Raw genomic sequence first — 25,867 nt, forward strand, 5'->3', positions numbered from 1 at the left:
ATGTATGTAGTCGAGGGCTCCTCTGGCACCCAGAGCACAACAAATTAGGGGGATAATGCTCCACGTGCGGTAGGAAGGGACCCAAGAAAAACCGCTAAAGCGCCACACCGAGACTGATTAGAGAGATCCGACTGGTGAAGAACCCTTGCCCAAGGGACACTCTTCTCCGAGTTCTTCCTAGATTTAAGCAGATGGTTCACCCCAGGTGAAAACACAGAGTGTCGTTAAAGCCCAAAGACCAATGGGAAAGGCATGGATTCGGAAGCCGTGGACTTCAAGCAGATAGCAACAGCGCTGAGCATTCAGAAGCTGCCCAGTGTCCCGGTGGAATAAAGCAACCCTTCTTTCTATGGTTAGGGTAACTTCTTCCCGTCACACGCCTTTCCAGATCTTTCTGTCTAGACCTCTAACGTCCAGTATTCAAGTCTACCTGCCATACAGTTACATCATTGCTCCCTAAAGCAAAGCTAAAGCCCACGGTGCCGAGCAACTTAACCGGAAACAGCCGGTCCTGAACGGAACAAACTTGATAGAGCTACGGAAATCGCAGAAAAGTTGCCATGACAGATTTACAGACACTGTTGAACATTTTTTCCTTTTTCTTTTTTTTTTTCCCCCTAAGAAACTGATCTGTAATAAACATGCAAATGAAAACATCACCTCTACGGCTTCCCAGGCCCAGGTTCTGTACTTGGGATCATGAGTCAGTCGCCACATGTACATGTAAGTCTCGATAACTTCCGGCCGTAAGATGTAGTACTTTTCATTTTGCCTCGTGGCAATGGCTTCCACACCGCCATCAAATCGGAAAGCTTCTGGTCCCAGCTTCATGACTAAAACACATGCGCTCAGTTAACAGGGGTTACCTCCTGAGTAAGGCTACAATCTGGACAAAACTGTAAGGTGCTTGGCCATCCTGAAGACAGATGCAAGAGTGACCCTTTTAAGGGCTAGTTATACACAACAAATAACACACAATACTCAACATATTTCCAAATTTGAGTCATCTACAAGAATCTATTTTAGAAAATGGCAACAATTCTTTTGCCTTTTTTCCTTCTTTCCCTCACTTAACTCTGATTTATTGAACACCCACCAAGTGTTTATAAAGCACCACAGACATTTGCTAGGTGGCTGGAAGCTTGGTGGCTGAGAATTCTCCTAGTATGTCACAAAAGGCCAGCTACTTAATCCTTGTGTTTCAATGCTTATTTTATAAATAGGAAGCCAGACATATAATCTCCTTATGGGACTTTGGGGAAGTTTCTTTTTGTATCAGATCAGAGACACTTACTCAGTGTTACCGAGGTAAATCAAAGGTCAGTAAATGAGGCTGGCTTAACTTGCATGGCCTATATTTTTTTTTTGTGACTCAGACACACTAAGATGTGTATTTTTGTATAAAATCAGTGACTTTTAAATAAAGACCTAAATTCCTTTCAGATATTAGTATCAGCAAATTTCACAGTGGTTTTCTTTTCTCCCTCCCTGCCTCCCTCCCTCCTTCTTTCCCTTCTCTGCCTTCCTCCTTTCCTCCCTCCCTCCCTCCCTCCCTCCCTCCCTCCCTCCCTCCCTCCCTCCCTCCCTCCCTTCCTTCCTTCCTTCCTTCCTTCCTTCCTTCCTCCTCTTTCTTGATGCTAGCTATGGCAAAGCTCTTTATTGAATGAAATCAAAGCAAGGGGCAATGGCCTGGGGAGGAAGAGTAACAGGTACTCACAGGTGCGGTTGTAAGATTCATGACAGGTGCGGGCGATTTCAGCTCCAAGTTCAAGGTAGTGCTGGGCCAGGGCTTCGGGCGCTCCGTCTGCCCCCAGTGCAAACATGCCCCCTGCAAAGCACGTCAAGTGGCCCATTTTGTGTTCCAGGAGGCCCCCCTTCCACTCTGCGATGTATGTTAGTCCCCCGCTGGACTTGCGGATCAGGTGAGTCTCAATGGCCTGAGAAAAAGACATTTTTGATAGTCTGTGATTTTTCTCTAATTTATAGTAAATTCTATATTACTTCATAATCAATTGTTTCCTTTTCTTTCCTTCTTTCTTTTTTCTTTTTTTTTAATGAGACATGGTTTTGCCACAGATCACTGGCTGCCTTGAACTCACTATGTAGGGTAGGCTGGCCTCTCACAGCAATTCTCCAATTCTCCTGCCTCAGCTTCTTGCGTGCTGGGATATGGGTATGTGCCAACAACACTCTCAGCTTTATACTATAATTAAAAACATATATATGTATAGATATATACATATAGAAAATACTACTTGCAATTTGAGTTTGTTATCACAAATCTAACTGGATCTGAAATGTTACGGCTTTCTGTATTCTTTCCTCGACTCCCTGCTTCATCTATTCACCTGGTTAGAATTTTCTCTAGTATTCCAGCCCCACTGGCTTTGTGTGGCTCCATGACCAAACGCAGTTCTCCTTTGCTAAACCGCTATTCCCTTCTCATAGACAGGACGCCGAGGCCATGTCTGAGGTGAGTCACTACAAAGCCCAGGCCCCACTGTAGAAGAAGAACAGAATGTGCTAGAGTCTTAGATCCAGCATGGTGGCATTACTGTTTTCTCCCACATAGGCTTCAACAGAAAAAAATCCATCCATAAAATGGGAACAATGTCATCTTACTGCGAAGACTCTGAAGCATTTTGTTTAAAGAAGTCCGTATTGGAAGTAGCTCTGGTAAGTCACTCATTTACATCTCTTCTGTGGAGGGCCTGGGGAGATGGCACCCCCAGTAAAGCCTGGAAACAAGCTGGGAGTGGTGGCCCTGGCTGTAATCTCAGTGCGGGGGAGGAGATAGGCGGAAGCCTGGGCCCCACTTTGCCGGCCAGCCAGGGGAGCCTCATCAGTGAGCTCCAGGCCAATGAGAGACCACATCACACACAGAAAGCTGAGGGGAATGACCCCTGAGGAATGACCCCTGAGCTACCTCTGGCTTTCACGTGCTCACATGTGCATCCACACATGCGTGAAAAATTAAGTCAAGCTCTTCCCTTGTTTATTCTATTAAAGAACATATTCCTGTACCGTTAAAAATTTTAAAACAAATGAAGATATTTAAAGCTAGGATAAAAATTAATATTCACAAAAATGACTTATATGGCATATTTTATTTATACGAATGAACTATTGATAGTATCAAAAACTAGGTTAGAATGAAGTAAACCTTGTATTTAAAAAAATCAAAAAGTATGAAGCGTGTTTGGAATTACTAATTTCCAATTTTTATTTTTGATAGAGAATGATTTGCATATCATGACCCAGGAAGGAGAGGGCTTGGATGGGGTCTGTAGCAATCACTGCTGTCAGAAAAAGGAGGATTTTCAGGAAGCGCATTTGGGGAGCTAGAGAAGAATGGCCAGAAATGGATCTGCGGGCAGAGGAGACCTTCTCTACCTTTATTAGAAATAAACAAATGAGAGCAAGCCAGTAGGAAATAAATGACAACTGCTGTGCTCATTAGCTGTGGTTAAGCTAATTTTATTGATGGTTTAGTTATTACATTAATATTTCATTCTCATTTAATACCACCGAACATCTTAGCTATTTACACTTCTCATAACACAAATTGCAATAAAGTCCTTCAAGCAGATACTTGTTCATCACCCAAGAAATTATTCTTTCTACATGGCAAGAGTAATAGCTTTTGAGCACAGATTAAAGAAACATTATTACCCTGTTATGGAGAGTGAATAAAGTACTATATTATTTTTGCATGATTCTGACCAACTTGCTGCCTCCTAAAACAAACTATGATGAAGTTCTGTGCCCAAAGCAATGGTTTTGTGTGGAAATGGAAAAATGTAAATATACCCTACTATGACTCTAATAAATATATTTTTTTTGTGTGTCAAATCTATAGTAAATTGACTAGGGGAAAGAGCATGATATATTCTGTGGTTTAATTCTTCCATATCTGTATTAATTTGATGAGGCCTTTGAACTTCTAAATGATACTTCACCTGCCCATGTATCTTGCCCCACTTTGGGTTCTTAGTGTCCAGGGAGGCCATAATAAGCAGCTGAGAGATCAAAGTATTGTATAGTTAAAGCACACTGCGAGACATCCTATCTGAGTCCATCTAAAGCTAAAACCGAGTGACCACATCCCCAGTGATTCAACAGTTCAGAACAATAACACACAGTATCCTCCTCTTGATACAGGCAGCTTTTTTGTTTTCATTCTGTTCTTCAGGCTGGCCTTGAATCCCCCAAGTCAACCGAGCCTTAGGCTTCAGGTGTATTTCTGCCTTGACTCATCATAATCTTTAAAAAATGTGTTTTGCTTATACTTTGAAGTTTCATACATGTATGCAATGTATTTTGATCATAATTACTCTCCAAGCTCTTCCCCGACTCCTTCCAGATGCTCTCTCCCTCCCTTCCCTACTTCATGTCCTCTCTAAGAAAACAAACAAACAAACAAACAAACAACCCCCCCAAGACCCACTGAGTCTAATTAGTGCTGCCCTTGTGTACATGGGTGTGAAGTCATTACTGACTCTTGCTCCTGTAGCCATCAACTGTCAGTTGCTCCTCAGCAGGGAGCAGGGGGCTGTGTGTCCCTCCCAATCCTTTGGGGAATATCGATCATGTGCACAGAAGCACAACTTCGGTAAGAGAAACTTTGCTCTGGAAGAGAACACTGCTTTCAAACTCAACTTTTTTTTTTTTTCTAACTTTGCTCTGCAACTTGAAAATATACAGTGGATTGAAAATGTTTTTTTTTTTGTAATTAAGAGTCACAGGAAACACTTTGCCTCATTTGTTCTTAATGGATTTTCCTGTCCACTATTTGTCTAAACAGAATCCACTAACAGTTAGGTGGGTACGGTTCTAGAAACTGGGCAGCGGGGAGGGGAGGATACTTCAAACAATATTTCAAAATGGCTTTTCATGGCATATCAAGACCTTAGAGGGCCACTTTAAAATGAAAACAGTTAAAATGTCTGCTAGGATGGCAATTAGTGCAAGCCAAATTATATTGAAAAGAATTCTTAGGATCAATACCTGAAACCTCATGGGAGGGAGGAAAAGTAACCCTGGGAGATCTGAGTTCTCTGGTGCCACCAAATGAGGACAGGACTGTCAGGACCACAGCCTAGCTTTCTTTTGGTGCTCTTCTGGGGCCTAAGGAATTTCTGAGGCCTGTGTCTGAGAATGGAAGCCTCTAGTTTGCTTTCTGAAGCCCTCAACTGATCTAGGGAGGGAAACAATGGAATACTCAACCCAGCTAGCAAGGTCAAAGCAAGCTACATTACATAACAAAACAAACCAAAACAAAACAAAAACAACAACAACAAAAAATCACGCAGACCTATTAGAGATGCCAACACCTTTAGGATAAAGACTTTAAATAAGTGGTGTGGGACATTTCTAAGGCCAGGTGTGACAGTCTGTGCCTGAAATCCCAGCACTTGGGAGGTAGAAACAGGATGATCAGGAGTTCAAGGTCATCCTTGGCTGTATGGTTCCAGGCCATAGTAGGATAGATGAAAGTCTATTTCAATTTTCTCTCCCCAACAAAAAAAATTTTCCTACAAATTAATAGTATCAATTATAAAAAATATTCTGTGCATTTACGAAAACAGTTAAGTTTCTTTGGATCTAGCTGTGATTTTATTAGATCTCTGGAGATGAGTTCAAACCATAGAAGCACTGGACTGTCAGTGATTTTCAGCAATTTTAACTTAGTTTTCAGAAAATAAATCCAGAGTTCCTTCCTCATAATGTAAAATGTCGCGATAAGACAGGAACATAGTCACATTGCTTAGGGAAAGGGGTAGATTCCAAGCAATGTGTCCTTCATCAGTGTCACCGTGTGGACATAACAGGGACACTGCTATGATGTGAGGAGACAGCATCATCTTCAGGGAGCACTGCCTTCCACCTGAGGGGCTGTTGGCCAGAATGGTAACTGCTCCATGACCGACCACCTTTCTTATGACAGGTGGCTATAGCTCAGGTTGACTTGGAATTTGCTCTGTGGCCCAGTCTGACTTTAAACTCAAAGCAGTCCTCCTGCCCTCAACCCCACAGTGGCTGGAAGTCCAGGGGGTTACCACTATGCCTGACTAGATATACATGACTCTCAGGTGAGAACGAACCACATAATAACTTTCACTGCTCTGTTAAGGACTAAAATCCTAAGTATGGTTACTATTGTTATAAATACACTGCAGACACTGAGCTCTCTCTAACTGGAAATACTTTGCAAGCCACTCACGGGGTACTCTATTTTTTCATTAAAGCCTGATTAATATGCAAGTTTTAAGTTCGAGCTGACAAGCGAAGGCAATTTAAACATTGGGCTACCTGAACGGCATCAAAATACATCTTCTTGGCTTCCACGTCAGTCCTGTCAGACATTAACCATGCCTTGAGCAGGTACTCATAAAAGCTGTCTCCAAGTCCTCCAACGGACACATGATCTGAAAAAGAGAGGGAAATGGATTTCGGAGTGACTCAGCCTTTAATTCAGATAATGCAGCAAAATCATATTAGCAACTAGCATTCGAAAGCCGTCAGCTGCAGTTCAATGGAACGCGTGAATTCCAACAAATTCCCTGCTTCAGGAAGACCTTCTGAAATGAGCAGATGGGCTGGGGACTCATGTGACACACCCTTACAACCCCCCAGGGGACTTTAGCACACACGATGAGAGATTATGTGGAGTCACTTTTAATGAAGAAACCTGGTTCTCTAGTTCCCACAAACCAAGCAACCAACCAACCAAATTAAAATGTTCCAGAGTCTATGTTTAAATATTTAAAATTTAGGTTAGAGCTGAGTACATTACAAATATAAAACTCTGCTTTAGGCATGAAAACATAAAGTTGTTAGCAAACAACAGGCTGCTTAGGTTCATGCCATTTTTAAGACTCTATGATCATTTTCCTAGTGTTCTGAGGGAGAAAGGACGGGCCAGGTGTCCTGAGGAGGATGAAAGAAGAACAGCTTGTCTTCTGACATTTTCATCCCACAGTCCACCTCCACTGCCATTGACTGTGCTCGGTCTCCCGCAGAGATCACCCAGTGCGTCTAGGTGTCCTCAAACTCACCACAAGAAAGCTGGTCATCTAGGCCAGGTGCGAGCACAGTGTGAGCCAGTCTACTCTACAGGCCATGGGGGCGGGGGGCGCCTTTGGGTGTTTGCTTTTCATCATAAAACATCATAAAACGACTCTTCATTTTTAAGGCACACCTACTTCCAAAACCGCAAACACAATCAATTGGAAACACCACAGCCAGAATGGAGAGAACTTGAACATTAACAAAATGGCCTTGTGGAGTGTCATAACACAAAGCTAAATCTAAAATTAACAGTCTGTTTCCTGACTTGGTTGTTCAGGAGTGCATTAGCATGTCTCTAGATATAAAGAATTGAACTGTTCTGCTGCCCAGCCAACAGCTCCACTTGGAATCTGCATGGGTGCTAAAAATTGAATACATGAGAAATTACATTTCTCTCTCTTTCTCTTTTTTTTTTGTCTTCAACTTCACCTCCTGCTAAGGTTTCCATCCTCTCATTCATACTCACTCGAATGCGGTGTGTGTGTGTGTGTGTGTGTGTGTGTGTGTGTGTGTGTGTGTGAAGTTGGGGTGTAGCTCAGCAGGCCACTTGCCTAGCATAAGCTAAGGCTCTGGGTTCAGTTTCCTAGCAACACAAACCCCAATGACCAAGAGCCATTAGATACTCATTCATAAAACCATTTTGTCTGACTCCACCCTTCCCACAGGCAGTGGGTTCTGACCTCTACACTCTATCCCTCCCACGTATCTTTTGAATTCCCCTCTTCCCCTCAGTTCTCACCCTGTGACCCTGGCTCAAACTACCACTACTGTTGTCCTAGTCAGCTTTGACCGACAGCTTGACACAGCCTATAGTCACCTGAGAAAGGACTCTCTGATGAGAGATTGCCCAGGTCAAATTGGCCTGTGGGCTTATCTATAAAAGACCCTTTTGGTGTTGGAGCGCCCCCTATGGGCTCTAGCACCCTAGGCAGGTGGTGTTAGGCTGTATAAGAGAGTTAAGCTCAAGCCTGGGTTCCAGCCAGCAAGCATAGTTCCTCCATGGTGTTCTGTTTCAAGTTCCTGCCCTGACTCTCAGTGATGGATTGTGACCTAGAAGAGTGAGCCAAACAAAGCTTTTCCCTCCTAAGTTGCTTTGCGTCAGAGTGTTCCATCCCAGCAACAGGAAGGACATAGGAACAGTTCCTGCTTGTCGCTGCAGGGGCCAATTATCTCATTTCGGCTTTCACTCTTATAGGGTGTGCTGTCTCTATTTAATTTTAGTAAAACTGAACAGCAAGGTCAGTTCCGCCACTGTCAAAGTGCTCAGCACTGTCACTGTGCTGGACAGGAAGTCAGCATGTTCTTCACTCCAAGAAGCATGGCAGCCTCTCTCCACACTCCTGCCAGTCAGCCTACTCCCAGACCAGACTGGCCACCACTAACTCAAAGCCCTCCAACCCCAGCTTGCTGGAGACCAGGGAGGTCTTTATGATCCCAGGCTTCTCCATGCCATTGGACATTTGCACTCTGCTTGCTTGTCAACAGACCTTTTGGGTCCTCAAAGTGAACAGCTTCCATCTATCTCCCTCAGGGATTCTGTAGGCCTTGTTTTCTCTGAGTAAACAGACATACCCCATATCCAGGATCACATAATACTTCCTTGAAGAGACCTTTCCTGACAACCTGACAAGGTCTCCTCCTTCATCAGCTTTTGGACAGCACACTTTTTCTGCACTTTTCCTTCTAGAATGTGGTCAAAGTACCTTGCCTTCTTACCAAATTGCAATCTACGAGAGCAGAGATGTTTCCTCATGTTTCCCGTCCACAGTGGGCCTTGGAAAGCCTCATGCCCTTCAGTACTAAGTGATACCAATGTCTTTTACGTCAATGTTAATAAGGACTGCACCTACTCCAACTTGCAGGGATTGATTTTAAGGGTTTAAATATGCAATTTCCTTATTACGAATAGTCCAGAATCATTTGAATTAAATTTTAGGGAAAATATGTTTTTCAAGTTGTAAGCCTGATTTCTTAAAATAGCAGCACATGACCTTTACGGTTTCCTAAATAAATTACCACAGAAACCTCTGACATTTACAAACTAAATAGACTAAGTAGGATCTCATCAATAATAAGCCCTGCTGTTGTAAGCATGACTGTAGGAGACAAGAGCAAGTGATGCATGGTGAAGCAAATCCCTGTCCGGTTACTGTCAAAATAACAAGGGCCAAATGAAGTTATAGGGAATGATGGCCACGATCCAGACGTGCCCTTCAGAGGCAGAGCAATGGGAGTGGAAAACTAACAGCCAGGAGCAGCTTGGCATTGCCCCGCTGGGTTCCAATTCCCTTATGATGGAAGAACAAGCTTGGGGATTCTTTTAAAACAATAATAAAATAATCGGGGGATGATTATTTTAGAGAAAGAAGGGTTATATAATAACACATTTATTTCAGTTAATCTTGGTGTTAGTTAATGAAAATGTTTTCTGGCTATCAAAATAAAAGGTACATCATGTTTTTGATAGTTTCGTATCTATTTATTGAGTTTTCCAAGGTCTGGATGATAGTTTGTGTGGTAACAGAGTTCTCTGTAAATTCTTTGTGGGTACAGGAGAGAAGGAGGCTAGAGTTTTCAGGACAGGACCACCAACTCCAGAAAAACAAACAGGTGGGAAATTCATGCCTCACAGTTCTAATAGTAATGAGTAGTTACTGAAATCTTATGTTCTTCTCTAAAAGGATAAATTATGATTTCTGCTATGAAAGGTCCCATAAAAAGATGCCTAATATCTAAAAAAAGAAAAAAAAATAACAACAAAAATAGTAAAGGAATCAAGATACCAGAGGACCAAAAATATTAATAATTTTCCTCACTTTTTAATAGGCTTCATATGAATCTGAATCTATCTGTCCAAAGCATTATTTTAGTACTGGTAGTCACACACACACACACACACACACAACCACACGACACCTCACATCTAGAGCAATGGTCACAAAGCCTGTTTCTTGCCTGTGGGTAGTCTGGGATACTCTTTAGCCATGGCTAAGAAGCAGGGACAATTGTTTACAGAAGGGTAAACAGAACCATTGTCGAAAGAATAAAAAGGTCAGCGATAACACACAAAACATTCCAGTAAACGATCACCGCGTCGGTACAAAGTACTGTGTTCCAGGTTAGCAAACAAACCCACGGCATGCTCACCAACCTTTAAACCTTCCCTAGGAAGCTGGGTGTGCGTGAGCATCGGGGAAGGGACTGTGGGTAGAAATAACTCAGGGTGTTGTGTTGGAGAGGAAGTAGAGGTGTAGCGAATGCTGACAAACTGTCTCCAGAGCCTAGAAGGAGGCTTCTGGAAAAAAAAAAAAGGCATGTGATCTGCAGCTTGGTGTAGTATAAAATAGTATAAAATACAAAAAACAGAACAAAGCAAAACAAAAACCAAAACAAGCTAAACAAACAACCCCCCCAAACAAACAAACAAACAAACAAAACGCCAAGACCTAGATATGGCCAAGTAGGCTGAGGTTAAGAAATAAAAATAGAAGTATTTCTTCCTTATGGCTGGAACACAGGTGGGAGGATGGGAGCGAGCAAACACGAGACTCATCAATCCTGTTTGTTTTTCCATCAGAAAAACTGGCTGATAAGCAATCCAAATATAAAAGACTCTTTGTACCAGGAAACAGAGCCAAATACATAGCATGTGGGTGACCAAGAAGGTGAAGCCAGAATGTTCTGGAAACTGCCTCTTAATGTCCCTCTTCATAGTGACTTCTAAATCCCAAATTAAAGAAAGGAAGCCAGAAACCGAAGAGACTTTTCTTAACCTTTTGAAATATGAGATGAACTCTAACACTGGTCACCTTTTTAGAAAATTATATCATAATGTCTTGTATCCCAATATTCTAGTGGGTCTCAGATATTTCATGTTAGTCTTAAGGCCCCTCACACTCTTAAAGATCTTAAAGACCTCTGAAGAAGGTACTCATTTGAGCATTATTTAACAGTATTAATCACATTGGAAAACTGAAACAGAATTCAGTAACATTTTTGTTGACTCATTAAAAGTAATAGTTACAACAACAAGTGATGTTTTTATGAAAAATATCATTTTATAAATTAAACAAATCAGTGGGAACTCTGACACTATTTTACATTTTTTTGCCAATCTCCTTACTGTTTGCTTTTCCAGCTGGATGCTCCTGTCTGATCCAACTTTGATCCGTCAGTATACACTGCTTTGGCTAAAGTATACTAAGAAAAGTCAGTCTCATCTCAGACAGCTGTGCACCTGGGAAAAGGGGGGCATATCTTAATCATCTCTTCAGGGGCTGGAGATGGAGCTGAGCTGGTAAAGCGCTCATCAGTTCATCATACAAGTATGGCGACCTGTGTCTGGTCTCTCTGAACCCACATTAAGAAAGGTGGGCATGGTGTCCCACGCTTGTAATGCCAGCACGGGGAAGGCATAGACAAGCACATTCCTGGCCAGCTAGCCTAGTCCATGGAGCCCACGCCAGTGAGAAACCTTATCTCAAACACCAAGGTGGATGGAATCCGAGGAACCTTCAGGTTAATCTCTGGCCTCTTTTCTCTCTCTCTCTCTCTCTCTCTCTCTCTCTCTCTCTCTCTCTCTCTCTCTCTCTCTCTCTCTCTCTCACACACACACACACACACACACACACACACACACACAGAGCTGGATGCATGCACAGGCGTATAGCCTCCCATACACATGCAGTTATTTTAATATATTTTTTTGACATAGCAACAAAACTTATGTGGTGTTTAAAAGGTTAACGTGTTTTTTTAAAGACTAGCTACAATGTAGGATTGCAAATTACTCCAAGGAACTTAAAAAAAAATTAATTATTTTATGCGTTTGTGGGAGTGCCTACAGGTATGTGTACATATCACGTGCATGCCCAGTGTCCTCATTAGCCAGAAGAGAATGTTAGGCCTCTTGGAATGGGAGTTATCGGCAGTGTGAGTCATCAGGTGGGTCCTCTGCACCTGGGTCCTCTGCAACAGGAGCAAGTTCTTTTAACCATGACTCCATCTCTCTAGCCCCTCAATAAACTTTAATATGCGGTTACATTAAAACCTATCGACTATCCTGTACTTTTAGTGATCTTTTTGTTATGCATGATTTCATAAGAGCATGAACTGGTTATTTGGAAAATATTGATTTTTTTCCCTGAGTTATGCAGATATGCCATGTTGACATATTTCATTACACAATAAAAACACAAAAACACCTTTGTTAATGTCACCGCCAATGTTATCGGGGAACTAATGGAGTCCAGCTCATCGTGATATATACAAGCTTTCTAAAATTCTAATTTTTATTTAGAAACTAAAAATTTGCCATCACTGGTACCAACACCATTTTTTTTTTCATCTTTAAGAACCAACTACTGCTGGGCAGTGGTGGTGCACGCCTTTAATCCCAGCACTTGGGAGGCAGAGCCAGGTGGATCTCTGTGAGTTGAGGCCAGCCTGGTCTACAGAGCGAGATCCAGGACAGGCACCAAAAACTACACAGAGAAACCTTGCCCCCCCTTTCCAAAAAAAAGAACCACTACTTAGATCTGAATTACTAGCTGTTTTTAGTTGTACTTTCATGTAAAGATGGTGACCCATGAAAGAATAATCGCAACCATCTCATAGCAAGCAACAATATCTGTGATAATGTTATCTTGAAACCCAAGATTTCCCCCCCAACTGTTATTTTCCACCATATATCAGAAACACTTCTGTGTACTTTCACTTCCTCACACAGAACATTACTGGAATGGCTACTATGGATGGGGAACTCAGCAAGATCTAGAATGACTTGGGAAACAAAGGTCTCAGCATGCCTGTGAGGGATTTTCTAGACGGGGTTCATTGAAGTGGGGAAAAACTAAGTGTGAAGGGTGCCATCCTGCGGGCTGGGGTTCCATACTGAATAAAGAGAACAAAGAAAGCGGAACGTCTCTCGACTTCGAAAGCTGTCACAGCCTCTTGCCACCATGATAGACTATACTCGTGAACTGGGAGTCCAAACATACCCTCCCTGCATTGAGCTGCTTTGGTCAAGTATTTTGTCACAGCAAGAAGTCACCCACGTGATTACACTGCCATAGACTTGCGTGTTGTTGTTTACTAGAATCAAAAGTGATTCCTCTGCTTCATTAAACATGTATCAGTGAAACTGGTATGTTTTCACTGTGGTAGAAATTACAGTGAGCGTTAGTACTTTTGGGTGTCTGTCTTGATTTTCTTACTGAGCTGTAGCCACGATGACTCACTCAATGTTAAGTGCAAACATGCACAGGAAAAAGGCAAAATGCCCCAGCCGTCATAAACTTGTAGACCAAGTGGAGGGCTTCATTATAGTAGCTCTAAGGTGACTAGATCCAGGTTCTTCCTAGCTGTTACCACCAGGAGACATGGGATTTAGCATGCTCCCCCCCTCCTTCTTATTAAGTTGTTCTTTAAAAGAAGTACTTCTGAAAGAATAGTGAGGCCTAATTATCTAAGAATCTGTTATTTAATATAAAGAAAAAGCCAAAATTAGAGTAGAAATTTGAGGCAGTGTTAATACCTTCAACATAGCTAGATATCTCACTTGCTTTCAATTGCTACTTAACCTTTCACATTCTTTCCAAATTAGCTTGAGAACATTTCTTTTTCCAAATTCCAAGCTCTTCTACCTCTGTTGAAAATCATCTGAAGTGAGGGCTTCTGGCATCAGAAGATCTCAGCTGACACTTATTTCTATGCTACAGGTAAGTCACTCACAAGAAATCTTTATCTGGTAGCTTAACATCACGAAGAGAAAAATCTCGGTCTGTGCTTCTCATTTCCCAACTCACAGTAGAAATTGCCAGAAGCAGAGTGGTCTAAGTTATTACTATGGGCAGCAGCATCATGGCCTTCAGCACAGAGGACCCTGCTTTCCTTCTAACCACAGGGCCAGCCTGCTACAAGAGGAGGCCTCCCCGCCCCCACCCCCCAACACACACACAATGGCTCTTCCTTTTCTGACTAGTGGTTTCAAATAGGCTGATAATAATGCCATCAGACTTATGCTATCTGTGACAGCAAGCTGTCTGGTTTCCCGGCAGCATTCTGTCTAAGGCTGCTTAGGACTCATTTCCCTTCTCAACATCCCCTAACAAGAACTGCGCTTGTCCTCTGTGCTCGCATGGTGCTGGGTACCAAGAAGCGAGAAGGGCTGCTTAGCTTTGGACTTACGTTGACCCCACTGTCCACTGCTGGGGTTCAGATAGTTAGGATAAAGGCCTTCTGGTTTTTCCAGTTTGTTCAGCACCGTCCGAATATTCATTACCTATAAAAGAAAAGGAACGTTAACGTGAAAATCTAAGAAAAAGTTCACATGCCATTTTTTCTAGCTTCCTTTTTTTTTTTTTTTTTTGGTCAGGATAGAAAAAAAAAAGTTGATAAAATGTTTCAGAATTAGGAGAGTTGTGATCATCTTATTAAAAATGGTAAATGCATGTAGTCATATGTATATAGAACCCCAGATCACAAATTCAGACCTCAATCTACATATTAAGGCTATATCAATGTGTAAAACTATTAACTACTCGTTTGGAATTGTGCATTTGACTAGGATGATAAGGAAAACAAACAAATATAAATAGTAGGGCAAGAGAAGAAAATGCCATGAAAAAAAGGAGAAGGAATTATGCAAATTCCTTCACTGAGCTCCACCCCTCAGTGCAAGAGCATGGGGAGTTGGGGCTTTGAGGGATACTCAGGAGGACAAAGTCCTTTTTCTCCCCGCTTGCCTCCTGCCCCTTTTGCAGAGGCACACCCAAGAGGTTATGGGAGCACTTCTAAGCCAAGAGACCTAGGAATGAAATCTTCCTGATCCAAATCCTAACTGTAGGCCTGTGGGTGGCCACAATGTGAGAACTTAGGTTCTGTTATGAGCTGCTCCTCCTGGGAGATTTTGGCTATTGGATGTGTGAGGTCACCGAGGCAGACACTAACAGGACAGGGGCTGATGGGAGGTGGCAAGGCTGTACTTTGATGGTCAGGTGGTCTGGGAAGACTGATGTGCTTGAGGAAAATTTCTACAAAGTGAAAGACAACTCTTTCAAGGAATTTTGCTTGAAAGAGGTAAAAGCTGAAAGCCAAGTGGGGAGATAATGTAGTATGGATGGACTGGCTTCTTGCAAACAGATCTAGTTCACTGCCATGTCATATTTACATAACACTTTAACCTTTCACATATTTGCTTCATGCAATGTATACAGTATTACATATTTTTAGATGGAAAAAAAAATCCAAACAGGTAAGTAACTTAATGTACAGCTAGCCTCATGGGGGAAGGCAGAGCCTCTCACCATGAATTACACAGTATCATGGAAAGACTTAGGTTGACAGTCTGATCAAGTGAAATAAGGCATGTTACAAAGTTTCCTACAGCTACACACACCTAGTTACTTTCCACTCACTTTCCACAAGTGTTTTCAAGACTCACCTTTTCGGCAAAGATGGGGTTTCCTGATAAGTGGCTCAAGTGCATGAACTCCAGATGCAAAGTTCCAAATTCTGCCAGAATACTGCTGCCTCCAGAGGCCCAGGGCCAGTTCCGACCAATTCCACTAAGGAAGAGAAGACGCAGGAAGACACAGGTCAGGTGAATTCCATTCAGCAGAAGTGGAAAGCTCATATCTCTTCAATGGCGTCTCCAAGGGGATCGACTCTAGATGTATTACCCATTGTTTTTTCAGGAAACTGGTTTTCAGCTTTAACTTTTATCTTCAACCTGAACCTTGTGTTGACTTTAGTCAGGGAGTCACTATGTGTTCCATGTGACGTATTTTGGAAGGTCCAGGTGCTGTGCAGTGATGTACACATACTCCTCCATGTAATCAGGCCCCCAAACCTCTGCCTGTGCTCTGTTACCACATTACAACTCTTAAACATTTCAATGGAGATTTCATGGAGTTTTAGATATTTATATTATACTCAAAAATCTATTTGGATAGGAGAAACATTTCAAAGATTCTTTACTTAAGCACTTCCGTCCTTTTCCAAATCCTCCCTCCAATTCCTAGACTTCCTTACACGTATCTTCACACTATATCTTATTTTTTAAGGTACTGACTCATTGCCTGTCTTACTTAATCTATGCTTAAGAATATAAATTATGTTATATAAACCTCAAAGGCAGGAGCTGCAAATGTATTGTTGGGTGGTTTATCTCAGGAAATACTTTTTAAAAAGAGATTTAAAAAAAAAGAAAAAACAAACGCGTGTTGGGTATGGTTTCTGTGTGTGCCACTCGTACATGTACCCCTAAATGCAAAACACGTATCCAGGGGACGATATCAGGTGCTGCTCCCCATCACTCTCACTGCCTACGGCCTTTGAGACAGGATCTTCCACTGAAGCTGGAGCTAGGCTGGAGGTCAGGATGCTCAGAGATCCTCTACTTCCCCACAGCACTGGGGTCATGGGACTATGGAGCCACAGCCATCTTTTTCCGTGGACGGTTGGGATTTGAACTCAAGTCTTCATGCTGGTGCAGCGAGTGGCCTTACCCACCGAGTCACCATCCCAGCCCCACACATGAACCGTGAGATATGATCAGACTCTTGAGTATAGTTTGTTTTTGGAGAAAACAAACTATAAAACTTAAAAACATATATGATAATTCAATTAAGGAATAAAGTCCAATGGACTCCTGACTGATAATTCACATTCCTATGTCTGTGAATGCACATCTTGCAGACTTATATTTATTGCACATTATTTGATATGCAATAGCGACTGAATGGCATGGGGTTACAAGCATGCTGTGACAACAATTCACTTTCCTCAAAGACTCTACAGAGCGAAATTTGGAGGCAAATGTTTGAGCAGAAATAAATTCTAGTATGGTATGTAAATGCCAACGCAAGAAGAAATCCCGGAGTATCTTGCACAAGGATCTCCACTGTGGCATCATAGGCATCACAGGATGCTTCCTCTTGGAGGAAAGCCCAGAGTTGAGTCTTAAAGAATAAGACATAGGGAGGAAAGAGCAATGAAAAGGTAAAGCTGGGCATGTCCCCACAGCAGGAGGAACCGGGGCAGCGTCTGACATTGCTTATGGGGGAGAGAGGTGGCAGGTACCATGGCTGTCACACCTGAGCCTGGGACCAGAGGTCTGCTGGAAATCTGACTTTCCTCCTTTTAAGACAGACTCTTTTCAAGTGCTCTTCTTGGTGCCCCCTAGCATTCCAAGCTACGCCCCTTTATATAGGTAAACCTTACAGCCCTAACACCGCCTCTAATGCCAGGCTGCCGAAGAATGAGAAAACTAAAGGACGGGGAACCTGGGTGTGGGGAAACTCTGGGCCTGCCTCCCTCTTACTCTCTTTCCCTTCGGAGCCAAATTCAGGTTTTGTTTTAAAGCTCACGAGTATGGTTGATATACCGAATCAAAGGAAACAGAGAAAAGGGAAAATTTCCCCATTCATTTAGTTTAGACCATGTCCTAAGTTTTCAGTTCTTGGACTATGACTTAGTCTTATTTTATATTTAGTTCAATAAAAGGAATGTTGAGTTACCCAAGGAAAAACTACCTTCAAATTTGGTTAACTCATAGCCAGAGAGCCAGTGTGTGTAGCCATTGGTCATTTCTTGTCACGGCATACCAACATGTTTATTCTAAACACTTCATCACTAGACAAAGTCAAAGCTATTAAGCAAAACTACAAAATCCTCCCCCGTTGTGGAGAAACATTAAAAACTAATTTGCATCCTAAGGCCATATCAGGAGAAGACAGACTGACAGCTTCACCCTGGAGAAGGAAGTAAACAGGACGCAGGATCCAGCCTACTTCCCGGAATCTAAGGAACTGGTTCTTTTCAGCTCAGGAGATTAGAACACGTGCAGACTCAGAGGGGCCAATTAAACCATCTAAGTGCACTTAAATAAAACTCAAGTTCATTTAGTATCCATACATTTATTCCTAGCAATTTATGGGACGAGTCAAGAGAAAACCGGCGACATACTGATCCTTGTTCTGGTGTTCACAGGATAAGGAAAATGACATTCTTTTCTTTCTCTTCTGAATTACATAAGGAGGAAGAACATGAAAACCACACATCATGCTAAGAGAAAGGCAGCTGGGTTTAGGATAGGTATGAATATGAAAGAATTGATGTGATTATCTTTCAGCACACAGAATTAATGTATTTCAGTAATAATTACATACAAGATGAATAGCTGTGCTGGTTCTTAAGTATACTACTGGAAAGTAGTTGAAGAAGTCAGAGGGGGCCCAGCTCCACCCAGATCTCACTGAGAAATCTGCAAAGACCAGCAGATTGGCCCGGGGAGAGGGTGGAGAGCATATCATGTGACAGTGACCCATGTGACCTGCGGAGATACTTGCCTCCACTCTGGCACACCATATACTAAGCCAAATCCAAATTTTGGTCACTCAGAGAGGGATGAACAAAAAACTTTCTAACATTGCTTCTCTTAACATTTTTAAAAGACAGGGCCTAGCCTCGACTGATATGAAACTCACTTTGAAGATGAGCCTGGCTTTGAACTTGTGATCCCAGTTCCCCAAATGTCTGGGTTACAGACACTTACCACCATGCCTAGTTATAAGATCCCTTTTGCTCCAAATTTTGAGTCTAGTGATGAACCTATGCACTCACAAAGCTAAAATTCCTATATGGATCATGAACTAAAATATGGGGGCTGTGACAGGGGAAATGGGTTCAGGGAGAGATCTGCTCTCTTGATTTAGAAGCTAGGGTACCGTGGGTATCCTGCTAGCATAAGCCAAATATTCTAGATCTTTGGTTCAAAATTACTCTTATCTATAGAGTGGGGGATTTAAAATGCTTTTAATGTTATTACATTACCAGGGTATTTTAAAGGCTGTTGTGATGGTCTTTATTTGGCTTGTCCTACAAACATGAATACTACTCTAGAAAAATATGTTAAAGACAAAATAATAGCTTGTGTTAAAAAATTATGAGCTCCATAAGACAATCACTGAAAGGGAGGGCCATTTAAAATATTTCCAACTTTGTTATAATGTCTACATTTTAAGCCAAAATGATGAGTTGGTGTATAGAAATGTATATACAAAAAGGCAATTAACGTGATCTGGACAGCTGCTAAAGGTTCGGTCCAAAGAATGCTGGAAGAGAACTTCAAACTGCTCTGGCACTCTAGTTTCACAGACTTCTGTTCCCTCCAGTGTCTTGTTCTTCCACTACAAATGAGAATATTATTCAATATGTATGCTTCAACTTTTACTTAGCCTCAATTTCCAATATTCTACTAAGGTCATTATTACTTGAAAATAAAACTTAGTCATGCAGAAATAGTTGACTTCAGCAAGTAAAAATGGGAAATGCTCTTTAAAAAAAGAATGCACTCACTGGGTCCTTTGGAAAACGTGGAATGCTATTTTCTTTATAGCGTTTATACAGTTTATTAGCAGTGGCAATATACCCTGACTCTATTGGACTCAAAGCATTAAAGGGTGTTTATTTACTGGCCTTGTAGCTCTGATGTACAATGGGTTTCACGTGCCTTTTCTGTTGCCTGGGAATAATGGGTAACAAGGCCAGAGGAAGGAGCCACATCACTAATGGTCGCATTCTACTCTTGTGTGAGTCCCATGGGAGATATGCTAACTCTTCCTAAAGCCTGAAACAATGTAAGTAGCTGGAGGATCGTTCTGATTTGATGGTCCAGCCTTTCAAAATAATCTTAAATGGAGGTAACCCAGGGGCATATATGTTATAGTCACTACCCAGATATCATTTGGATCAGGAACACATAGAGTTGGCAATGCAGCATGATCAAATATAACAAATGCAGAATTTATAGAGCTGAAATGATCCTCTAAGACTGCCAGATGAATATACAAACAAAGCATTAAACAGTTATACAGTGTCCATTAGCTATGACTTTCAATTTGCCCTTCCTTGCGGCTTCCGATTCTATGCAAAATGGAAAACGATGCAATTTTCATTAAAAAATAAGGAATAAAACCCATAATTTTTGTGAGTATTCTTGCTTGAATGATTTCTGATTAGCTGATCAGTGAATAAACTTCCTTTAAGTTAGCAGTCTATAATACAGTTTACTCCTTAGGGATATGGAATCATCAGTCTTTGGAAGAAAAGCTCCCCACATCCTATATATCTTACTAAGGCCTTATTCATGCATGCAAATGGAAAGGCCCACAGGGATATTGAATTCAAAAGAGAAAATTAATCTGATATTACTCCTTTTGGACTTTTAGCCCAAATTAGGAAGGAATAATTGGAAATCTCATCAATGATTGTTTCATTTAGCTTTATCCCCAAAGCTAATCGATTTAGAGACATGGCAATTTCATTTGCATGTACTGATGTCTCCTTCCTGCGAAGGGCTCAGAAATGCTGAGAGCTCAGTGAGAGCTGCATCCCAGGGGGCTGCCATGGTAACACAGGTCCAAGATTGTCCCGAAGTCCATCATAGAAAATTCAATAGAAAGGACCATCCCCCGCCCCCCAGAGGGGTAGCTGATTCAAGGCGGACATTTGTCCAAATTTCTCAAAATCTCAGCTGCCACCTCTAAGTAGCAGCATGAAGGTGCTTACAACTCTCAAGAATTTCCACAGAAGACTTTTCACAATGTTTAACACTTGAAATTTGTTATTTTCTGCTCAATGTCAGCCGATACAATTATTTGAGGTGGTTTTAATCTATCCTGATTCCTATTACTCTTCTTTGGGTCTCGTTATCTAAATTTTGGGGCTGGAGATGGTAAGTTGCAAAGACAGAGGAGCTCAGAAACACTTCTCAAATAACCTTCTTCTGTGATCCCAAGGTACCATCAGGCTTTTTTTCCTGTTTATGCCCTGGGTAGGATCTCATACTGCAGTCAAGTGACAACAGAAGATTAGGTAAATTCAGCTTTCTCCGGATTCTTAGGTAAACTGGTATATCTTATTATTGGGTTCATGAAACACTACCATAAGGGCTAGTAGAACTCATGAGAAGACATTTTGGTGCATGTAGGATGTACTAAGTGTACAGGTATACTTCTCTATTTTAAGAAAAACTAGATCTGATTGGGGAGCTCCTGGCAGTGGGACCAGGACTTATCCTGGGTGCATGAAATAGTTTTTTGGAATACATTTCCTAGGGTGGGATACCTTGCTCAGCCTTGACACAGGGGAGGAGCTTAGTCCTGCCTCAACTTAGTATGCCAGACTTTACTGACTCCCCAAGGAGGCCTTATTACCCTTGAGGAGTGGATGGGGGAGTGGGGAGGGGGAGGGGAGACTGGGATTGGTATGTAAAATGAAAACAAAAAACTTTTCTTCAATAACAAAAAACCCCCAAAATACCCCCAAAAAGAAAAACAGGATCATATTTTATACCTTGCTTTAAGTACTTCTCCATTGTATTCCTTTCATCTTGTATGTCAAATGAGGCACATACTTGTTTTGATGAGTGTGGTTTCTTACTGAGTAGATATGTTCTTTATTTTATCTATCTATCATCTATCTATCTATCTATCTATCTATCTATCTATCTATCTATCTATCTATCTATCTATCTATCTATCTATTATTTTGAGACAGGGTTCATTGTGTAGGTTTGGCTGGCCTGGAACTCAATAAGTAGATCAGCCTGGCCTTGAACTCAGGTCTACCCGCCTGTACCTCTCAAGTAAGTCTCGAGATTAAAGTCTTATGTCACTACTTTTGGTTTATGTGACTGACTTAAAACACACACTGCCAATGAACACTGAAACACATTTACTTCTTGCCACTGTTACCAATTCAATAATATGGCTAGCTGTACCTTTTCAAACGAAGCCATTTTCAAACAGAAATGACTACACAACCTCCACCTGGAAGATGTTAGTTTAATTGTCTAAGCTGATAAAGAGGACCGATTTGGGGAGGTAGCAGAGGTGCAAACAGCTAGTCTGACGTCTTGTCATATGGAGGGAAAGGCAGGATTTGTGGGATGTCTTCACGTCATCTGGTGTAAACCATGGCACTAAGTCTTTCAACTGGAGCAGGTGAACGAGCCACTCTGTTCGTTTGTACACCTCAGCATGGAGCAGAAGCGTGCTCCAGGCCATCCTTTGAAAACAGTCTCCTACTCAAGCGGCTATCCACTCGGCCCCTTAGAATTCGCTCATACTTGGGTTTTCAGGACAATTGTTCCACTGCTCTGTTTTACACACACCACACTTCAAGACAGGGAAATGGCCATGAAATTTGGTTATGCTTGCTCTCCCAAGGCTCAGCTGTGGGATAAACTGTGAAATTAGCAGAGATTCCTGGCTTCTAACAATTCTCCAAATTCTGTAGTATTGTCTTTAGCTGCTAGAGTGGACAACTTTTTATTGGATCATGTACTCCACATAATTATGAATTGCATCAGTTGTAAAAATATATGAGCTTCACTGTGCTAATTCCATAAATGCATATGATATGCTTTGACCATGTCTACTATGCCTTTTAATAATTAGGGGCATTTTACTTGTTTCATAAGAGTTGAATGTCTGGCATTATTAACTTTGGGATATCTGTAGCAATGGAGCAGTTACTACTGGAAATAATAGTTTGTTATCACTTTCGCCAAAACTAATGTTAGTCTTTTGCAGAAAAATCTGTGATCTATCAGGATACTATTAAATAACTTTGTTCAACAGGCTAAAAAATAAGCACTTGCCAACGGTCCTTGCCAAACTCCAAGAGTGAGACTCAGTCAGTCAGTCATCTAACTTGCTGAGTACTTACTCTATGTCAGTTAGCACGTGGTCCATCCTCAAACTCCATGGGAAATACACCTGGGCATTTTGAAAGCCAATCTGGCCTTTGCTGAAAACGTTGAAGGTTGAAGTCTCAACTGCAATTCAATTCAGTTTTTGTCCAATCAGATAAGCTGAATACACAGTTTTGGGGGAATCATTTCTGTCTTTTCTATAAGCATTTTTTTGAGACCTTTATTTGTGAAATCAAGTGGGTTCTAACTTTTTATAAAAGTGAGCTTTTCTCAATGTTCCACAAATCATTCTGATCCCTTACTATTGAACTCAGCTGATCCTCACTGTTGGTCTTTTCTAGATATTAGACTTTGGGGAGCAATAGAGGAGGATTCCTTCTTTGATGACAAAATGAGATGGGTGATAAACTGTTTTTAAGGCAAGGTCAGTAAAGTGAATATTAAAGAATCTAGAGTGAGTCGATGTAAATCCTGCAATTGCTGTTTAGATTCACAAATGATGAATTGCAAAAAATGGTTCAAGAAAACAGATGATGTTTAGATAATCAGAACCAGTAATTAGGGTGTTCTTTTTAAGCTGTGTTACACAAGCTTAGACATTTCTGTTAACATGTAATGTAAATATAACCAAGAAATGAAACAGAACCATTAATCAAACTATCTTATCATTTCAGATGGTGGCTTTCCTTAGATTTGAGTTTTTATGTGGAAGTAAGACACAGTATGTGCATTGTTTGTGGTAGGAACAAAAAGATCCAGAGAGAGGCTTGGTTGGTAACGTGCTTGTCTTCTGAGCATGAGGACCCAGGTTTGCATCCCTAGAAACTACATAAAAAGCTGGCTGTGGTAAAGAATGTGGGGACCTGCCCCACCCACCAGAGAACTTAAGTCACCCGTGAAGAGGTGATCTGGAACCAAGGAAAGGTAAGTGCCCTGCTTGTCCGTTTCCCAGCCTCCCTCTTACCCAGAGACAATCAGAAGCAGTGGGGAGTCAGGTCAAGCAAGAGGCTTATTGATAGGCAGTAAGCCTCTTCTATACCAGAAAACCTCAGAACCCTAGGAGGGGGTGAAGGAACCAACCAATCATTTTAAAGGTCACCCTATTTACAAGTTGTTTATGCCTTGACATCATCTCCTGATCTTAGTATCTTATTTGAACTAACTTCTTTCCTCACCATTTGTATCTAATCTCCATACAAATAACTCAAGCTAGCTTCCTGGCCTTTGTATCTATTCTCTGCATTAACAGCTTAAACTAACTTCCTCTAGCACCATTTGTATCCACTCTTGTCGAAAACAGCTCAAAGCTTAAGCTCTATTTGTCTCACTTTCTCTTGGCGCCCTCTCTGCGGCCCATGGATGCCCCACAAAAGAATGCCACACACGATGGGGAAGATAGATATTGAGAGCTGCCTACAACTTATACTTTGGAGGTCACTGGGATGTTATGAAACAGTTTGGCAACCAAAATTTTAGACAAAAATTACAATGAAGAGTAAAGAGGTCAATGAATACTACAGAGCACAATCATAAATACACGTATTCTTCTCAACAGAATGTGAAGTCCCAGCATACAATCAATGGGTCCTGCTTTGCCCATAGGAACCTCCATACATAACTTAGAGTCAGTGCTGGGGGACAGTCTGCCATGCATCACAACACACATAGCTTTGTGATACCTTGTGGGTTTAATTTTTCATGCTTACGTTACCTCCTAACTGGAGAATAAGATTAAAGACAGGAGGACACATCTGTTTTCTTTACCCCCATGTCTCCTCTGCATAGACATTCTCAGAATAGGTGCCAAAATTGAACAATTGTTGCATTTATATATGGCAGCAATCAATTCACTTCTAACATAATCTTTAATGCTTTTATCAAATTTAAGAAGTATTTCAAACAAGATTTATTACTCCCAGCTAACATATTGTCTATGTACGCATGACTTACATGTTTAATTTATAAGTTTACATATTTTCAGTGATTAAAGATCCTTCATATTATTGGAAAAATTTTAAAATGTAACTGAGAGCCGGGCAACAGTGGTGCATGCCTTTAATCCCAGCACTTGGGAGGCAGAGCCAGGTGGATCTCTGACTTCGAGGCCAGCCTAGTTTACAGAGCAAGATCCAGGACAGGCACTGAAACTATACAGAGATACCCTGTCTTGAAAAAACTAAAAAAACAAAACAAAACAAAACAAAACAAAGAAATGTAACTGAGCTTCAAATACTTCTACAAAGAACGAACCATCAAAATATTTTTATGCTTAACTTGTGATAAGAAAGAAAACAGAAGGAAGAAAAAAAAGTCCTTGACCTATATTTCCTGCGAATGGAGTTCGGTCTTCACGTAATACTAGGTAAGAGCACATGGTAAAGGCAAGAGCTGTGGGAATGTTGATACTGTGGCCCTTAACCTCTGGGGATGTGAACTGGTCATGTGCAGAGTTCTAAGGCATGTGGAAAGGCAAGGGTGAACTCCGCACAAATTCTAACAAGCCAACATGACTTCGGCATATCGATCTAGCTAGAGAAGGACTGCTGTGAAATAAAGTGAACAGGAGGCACCCTGGGCTTCACAGGTTGGGTCTGCTCCTGGTACAACATATCTTATGATTGTGATAAGTGCCTGATTTTTCCTTGAATGTCAATTTAAGAACAATAATGGTGTTTATGGGCTATTTTTTCCCTTCATTCAAAATGAGAATGCTTTCTTAGATCCCATGAGGAAAATGTACATTCTTAGAATTTCAGATTACCTACTTCAGTTAATAGCAGAATGCCAATGTGAAAAATAGCACAATTATCTTGTAATGTGAAATGCTAAGAAGAAAATAAAGCAGGATGATGTGATGGAGCCTGACGGGCAGTTTCTGTGGACGGGCTTGCTGGAAAGAGCCCCTGGGAGGGGAGACTTCCATGCTGGTCATCACATGGGCCTGCTGGTGCAGACCTGGGCAAGGCTTTCCCCATGTTCTCTGGAGGGCACAACTGCAAAATAGAACAATGTACAAATGGCTGCATGGTAAGGAGACGGGCAGTGGTGGCATCCAACACCAGGGGTCCACAAAGG

General features: G+C 41.6%; 1 protein-coding gene and 1 long non-coding RNA gene across 3 annotated transcripts in view; one reads left to right on the top strand and one right to left on the bottom strand.

Moving 5' to 3' along the window:
• Man1a1 (mannosidase alpha class 1A member 1) overlaps positions 1-25,867 on the bottom strand; it is a 177,390-nt gene that overhangs the window by 12,026 nt on the left and 139,497 nt on the right. For both annotated transcript variants that reach the window (XM_016007071.3, XM_006988627.4), the window contains exons 7-11: positions 15,515-15,638; positions 14,260-14,353; positions 6,313-6,428; positions 1,718-1,937; positions 661-833 (exon numbers count right to left, since the gene is read on the bottom strand). In XM_016007071.3, the coding sequence (XP_015862557.1) occupies positions 661-833; positions 1,718-1,937; positions 6,313-6,428; positions 14,260-14,353; positions 15,515-15,638 (727 nt within the window). The remainder of the gene's footprint in view (positions 1-660; positions 834-1,717; positions 1,938-6,312; positions 6,429-14,259; positions 14,354-15,514; positions 15,639-25,867) is intronic.
• Positions 2,549-3,459, top strand: LOC143268868 (uncharacterized). Its single transcript, XR_013045008.1, has 2 exons — positions 2,549-2,676; positions 3,236-3,459. It is a non-coding gene; the product is annotated as an uncharacterized LOC143268868 (long non-coding RNA).

Source organism: Peromyscus maniculatus, chromosome 16 (assembly GCF_049852395.1).
Source record: "Peromyscus maniculatus bairdii isolate BWxNUB_F1_BW_parent chromosome 16, HU_Pman_BW_mat_3.1, whole genome shotgun sequence".
Taxonomy (NCBI): domain Eukaryota; kingdom Metazoa; phylum Chordata; class Mammalia; order Rodentia; family Cricetidae; genus Peromyscus; species Peromyscus maniculatus.